Below are 5,223 nucleotides of genomic sequence, written 5' to 3'. Positions count from 1 at the left end.
AGAAAAAAGATGAAATAATTTTCAGTGAACTTCCTACCAAAATGCAGTACCTGAACGTACTTTATTGTACTCTAATACATTTCCCAAAGTTTCAGCTCGATAGTTTATTCACAAAAAAAGTTCTTAAGTTTAAAAGAACATTCAGTGAACTGAAAAACTGTGATCGGTAATATAGGTATTTAGCTGTGTCACATGCCCTTAAAAAGGATTTTTCAGGCATAAAAGAAGAAAAAATTGACCCACATTATTATTTTTGGGGAATAAATAATTGCCCTTAAGTCTTTCAGACATTTTCGAAATTTGTAGACGTATTTTGAAATTATATTATATTGAAACATTCAGAAAAATTTTCTTTAAAAATTAATTTTCCAAAATGTAAAGTAATACAAAATTTCCCCAGTAATATATAATTTTTTTCATTTTCTTGAAACCTGTCAAAGTTCTTGAAATTCTTCGAATTTTTTTCCTATTCAAAAATATACATTAAAAAAAAATGTTGAAAATCTTTTCAAACTTGAAATAATTTTTTAACTATTTAAAAAATTTCTAAACATTATAAATGTCTAATAAAAAAGGTTATCATTATAAATCTTACTAGGTTACTATTATAAATGTCTGTTGAATTTCTTGTAATTCTTACATCATTTTTCTTAAAATTCTGAAAAATTCGAAAACTGTCAGATTCTGTTTTCAAATCTTTTGAAGTGTAAACAATTTCTTTTAATATTACCTAAAAATTAATTTTTCATAATAAAAAATCAGTTTAAACTGTCACATGATATATGAAAAATATTTTTATTATCGTGAAACTTTTTACATTTTTTTCCTAATTTGGTATAAAATGTTGTTATCTTGCTAATGGAAAGATTTTGCTTGCAAATCTTTTCCATTCTTTATCGAAATTTTAGAGAATAATTTAAAATGTTTGTTTAAATCTTTAAAAATATTCATTACATTTTTTTTCGAAATATTCAAAAATTTATAATGGTTTTAAAGTTTTAGAAATATTTTCAAATTTCAACTATTTTGAAATCTTGTAAATCCTCTTAATTGTTAAAAAATTATTCGAATTTTTGCAAAAATTGTCTTAAGATTCTAAAAACTTACAAAAATTGCCTCAACTAAAGTCTTCCAGAATCAATTATGACGATTTTAGAAATCTCTTATCATCTTTTAAATATTTTAAAATGTTTAAAAATATTCTCTTAAAACTCATTTTTTAAAATAAAAAATCAGTTCAAATTTTCCCATAAATTTTAAGACATCTTTTAAATCCTAAATCCTTTCAAAATCAGTAAGAAGCTTCGAATTTTGATCCAAATATTCAAAAATGTAAATTTTTAAACATTTTTTGAAAATTCGAAATGTCTTAAACTTACTCGAATTTCTCGTAAATCTTTGTAATCTTGCTAATTAAAAGATTTTTCTTAAAAAGCTTTCTCATTTTTTTTAGAAATTTTAGAATATAATTTTGAAATCTTTGTCAAATATTTCCTAAAATTTATTTCCAAAATGAAAAATCAGTTTCCCTTTTCCCAGGAAATTTAAGAATTTTTTTTTTATTTTCTTGAAACCTCTTAAAATTCTTCTTTATTTTCGAAATCTTAAAAAATCTACAAATTACATTTTGTTTCTCAAAATGCTAGAAACCTTTCTCAGATTGATTATTATTATTATTATTATTATTAAATATATTATTTAGATAACCTGAAGTTTGAAGACTTTTTTAAAGCGGCAAAATAAAAACTGAATCCAATCAAGAACACGAGTTTCCCGACAACAATAGTTTCGAGTAATTTCTAAAATTAATCGAAAATGGCGCAATGCGCTTTTTAATAATTGGAAAAATGATGCCCTTTTTTTCATTACCTCTAAAAATTTGATGCTACTTTTTGTAATTTTATGCGACCACACCTGATATTATTTTTTGAACCGTAAAATTGATCTCAGTAAAGGGCTAATTTTCAAAGAAGTTTGATCCTCAGTCTCAGGGCAATTGAGGCAAGAAAAATGTTTAATTTTCCAGAGTTCCAGGAAGCTTTCCAGCTTTTCGACAGCCGTGGTGATGGAAAGATCCACGTTGCACAAATTGGCGACGCTTTGCGCGCTCTAGGACAAAATCCGACCGAGTCTGACGTGAAGAAATTCACGCATCAGCACAAACCTGACGAAAGAATCAGTTTCGAAGTTTTCCTGCCAATCTACCAGGCAATTAGCAAAGCGCGCACATCGGATACTGCTGACGATTTTATTGAGGGTTTACGTCACTTCGACAAGGACGGAAATGGCTTCATTTCTTCTGCTGAACTCAGACATCTCCTTACAACTCTTGGTAAAATATTTTTCCTCACAATAATAACTGTCTTCGATTTTTTTTTTTTTTTTGAAAATACATATAATATTACTTGAGTAAATTCAGAAAACGCACCGCGAGCCATTCTCAGGGTTAAAAATTCAACCATTTTGTCAAAAAGTCATCCTTTTTGGCTGAAAATGAACTTTTTTGTGGAAAATTCAAGTTTTGTAGAAAATTCGTATTTTTCGCGAAAAAAATTCAACAATGCGGTTAAAATTGTTTTTTTTTTCAGGACTTCTAAATTTCTCTTGGTTCGATGATTTACATCTTTTTGGCTTTAAAATGTAACTGGTTGAAAATTCCCCTTTTTTGGTTGAATTTAATTGATTTTGGTTTCAAATTGACACATTTTTCATTGATAATTCATATTTTTTTGTTGAAAATTCAAGTAACTGTTTGGATAAAAATTTGTTTGTTTTTTTTCGTTGAAAATTAATTTCTTGAACTGAAAATTGAACTATTTTATTTGTAGTTGAAAATGGTTCTTTTTGGTAGAAAATTTGGTCAAAAATCCGTCTCTTTTGAGAACAACCTCTACTATTTCGTCGTTAAAGAAACTGTAAAAAATAATTATTTTTTTCTTTAAAATTCCACTTTCTTTGTTGAAAATGAACATTTTTGTTAAAAAATCGTCTTTTTTCTAAAACAATCTACTTTTAATATTAAAAACTCAACTATTTTTTGTCGTTGAAAATTAATTTCTTAAAGTAAAAATTTAACTATTTCAGTTTTTATTGAAAATTGATCTTTTTTAGTCGAAAAATAGTCCTTTCAGGTAGAAAATCCAACCATTTTGTTGAAAAGTCGTATATTTGTGGTAAAAATTCAACTATTTCGGTAGAAAATTTAACCGTAGTCTTTTGGAGAAAATAGGTCTTTTTCGGTTTTAAAATTTGACTGTTTGGTTGAAAATTTCCCTCTTTTGGTTGAATTTAATTGATTTTGGTTTCAAATTTACACATTTTTCATTGATAATTCAGATTTTTTGTTGAAAATTCAACTACCTGATTGCAAGTTTATCTATTTCGTTAAAAATTTAATTTTTTAATTAAAAAATCGTCTTTTTGTCTAAAAATTGAATTGTTTTTGTTGTTAACAAATAATTTCTTGAACTCAAAAGTTAACGATTTCATTTTTGATTAAAAATGGATCTTTTTTAGTTGTAAACTAGGTTTTTAGGTAGAAATTTTTGTTTAAAATTCATCCTTTCAATTCAATTTTTTTAATCTACTATTTTGTTGACAATTCGTTGTTTTTTTTTGAATTTATCTCTTTTGGTAGAAAATTTAACTATTTGGTTAAAAATGAACTTTTTTGTTGAAAATGTCTATTTACGGTTTGAAAATTAGACTTTTTTATAGAAAATTTGATGAAAACGGTTGACACTTATTTTCAAATTCAGTTTTTATTTTGTACCAAATTTATCTTTTTGGCTTGAAAAATTAACCATTTGGTTGTAATTTTTTATTTTATGACTGAAAATATTTTTGTTGTTGAAAATTCGTCTCTTTGGATTAAAAATTCGTCTTTTGGTTTGAAAATTCATCGTTTTTCGTTAAAAAGTCATATATTTCGTTGACCATTCAACTTTTTGGGCTTAAAAATTCAATAATTTGATTAAAATTATTGTTATTCATCTCTTTTTGTAAAATTTTGATATTTTTTGGTTTAAACTTCAACTCTTGCTAAAAACTGTTCATTTTTTAAAAATTATTTTGTGGTAAATACGTGTTCTAAACGTTCTTTCTTGGTTTAAAATTAACATTTTTTTCTAAATCTATCTTTTCAATTAAATTTTTTCTAAACAAAAATTCGACTTTTAAGATTAAAAACTGAACTATTTTGTTGAAAATTTGTTGGTTTTTTTTGCTTGAAAAATCAGCCTCATGTCTGGAATTTTCACTATTTAGTTGTAAATGCACGGTTGATAAATTTTTTTAAATACAATTTCTTTGCAAAAAATTAATCTTTTTGTCTTGAAAATGAAACCATTTGGTTGAATTTTAAAATTTTTTGACTGATAAATATTTTTTGGTTGAAAATTAAATTAATATCTTGAAAATGCGTATTTTTCCTTTGAATATTTATTTTTTAGTTTGAAAATTCAACTATTTAATTAAAAATTGGTCAAGAAATAGTTTTTTTTTAGTTGAAATCCCCACTATTTGGTTGTAAATGCAACGGTTTGCTTGAAAATTGGACTATTTGGTTGAAAATTCATATTTTCGGGTTTAAAGTCCTATTTTTTCTAAATAATTGTTTTTTTAACCTAAAAATTCATCTTCTTTGGCTGAAAATTTATCTATTTTGTAGAAAATTAAACAATTTGTTTAAATTTATTTACGTTTCTGACTGACACATTTTTCTTGTTTAAAAATTCGTCTTTTTGAGTATTCATCTTTTTGTTCTCAAAGATTCGAATTTTTATCTTGAAAACTCAACTCTTTTGTTGAAAATCCGATTTTTGTTTGTTAAAAATTGAACTGTTTTGTTGTAAATGCAATATATTTCAATTATAAATCTCTGAGTAATATGGATTTTACCTTAATTTAAGAAACCCGAGTTTATTTCCCTATTTTTGCCAAAAAATTACCCTATTTCCCCTATTTTCAGAGAATTTTGTTCTGTGAAATCTTAGCTTGGGTTTATTAAATTAATTTAAAATTACGTTCAAACTTTAAATTAACTGTTTCAGGTGAGAAACTGAGTGACGAGGAGGTCGAAACTTTACTCGCAGGTCACGAAGATTCCCAAGGTAACATCAACTACGAAGACTTTGTTCGTCAAGTAATGTGCGGCTGAGTGTGTAGTTAATCTTTTTTTTTTTTTTTATTCAATATTATAAAGTTACTTACGTATTAAATTTT

At 25.3% G+C, this 5,223-nt stretch overlaps 1 protein-coding gene across 1 annotated transcript in view; it reads left to right on the top strand.

Annotated features, from left to right (window-relative positions):
• LOC117167694 (myosin-2 essential light chain) overlaps positions 1 to 5,223 on the top strand; it is a 10,215-nt gene extending 4,992 nt beyond the window's left edge. Inside the window, exons 3-4 of the mRNA XM_033352819.1 lie at positions 2,027 to 2,332; positions 5,052 to 5,223. Of these exons, the coding sequence (XP_033208710.1) occupies positions 2,027 to 2,332; positions 5,052 to 5,158 (413 nt within the window). The 3' untranslated portion in view covers positions 5,159 to 5,223. The remainder of the gene's footprint in view (positions 1 to 2,026; positions 2,333 to 5,051) is intronic.

This window comes from Belonocnema kinseyi, chromosome 2 (genome assembly GCF_010883055.1).
Source record: "Belonocnema kinseyi isolate 2016_QV_RU_SX_M_011 chromosome 2, B_treatae_v1, whole genome shotgun sequence".
Taxonomy (NCBI): Eukaryota; Metazoa; Arthropoda; class Insecta; order Hymenoptera; family Cynipidae; genus Belonocnema; species Belonocnema kinseyi.
Note: the sequence above shows the minus strand (reverse complement) of the source record. Positions and strands in the feature narration are given on the sequence as shown.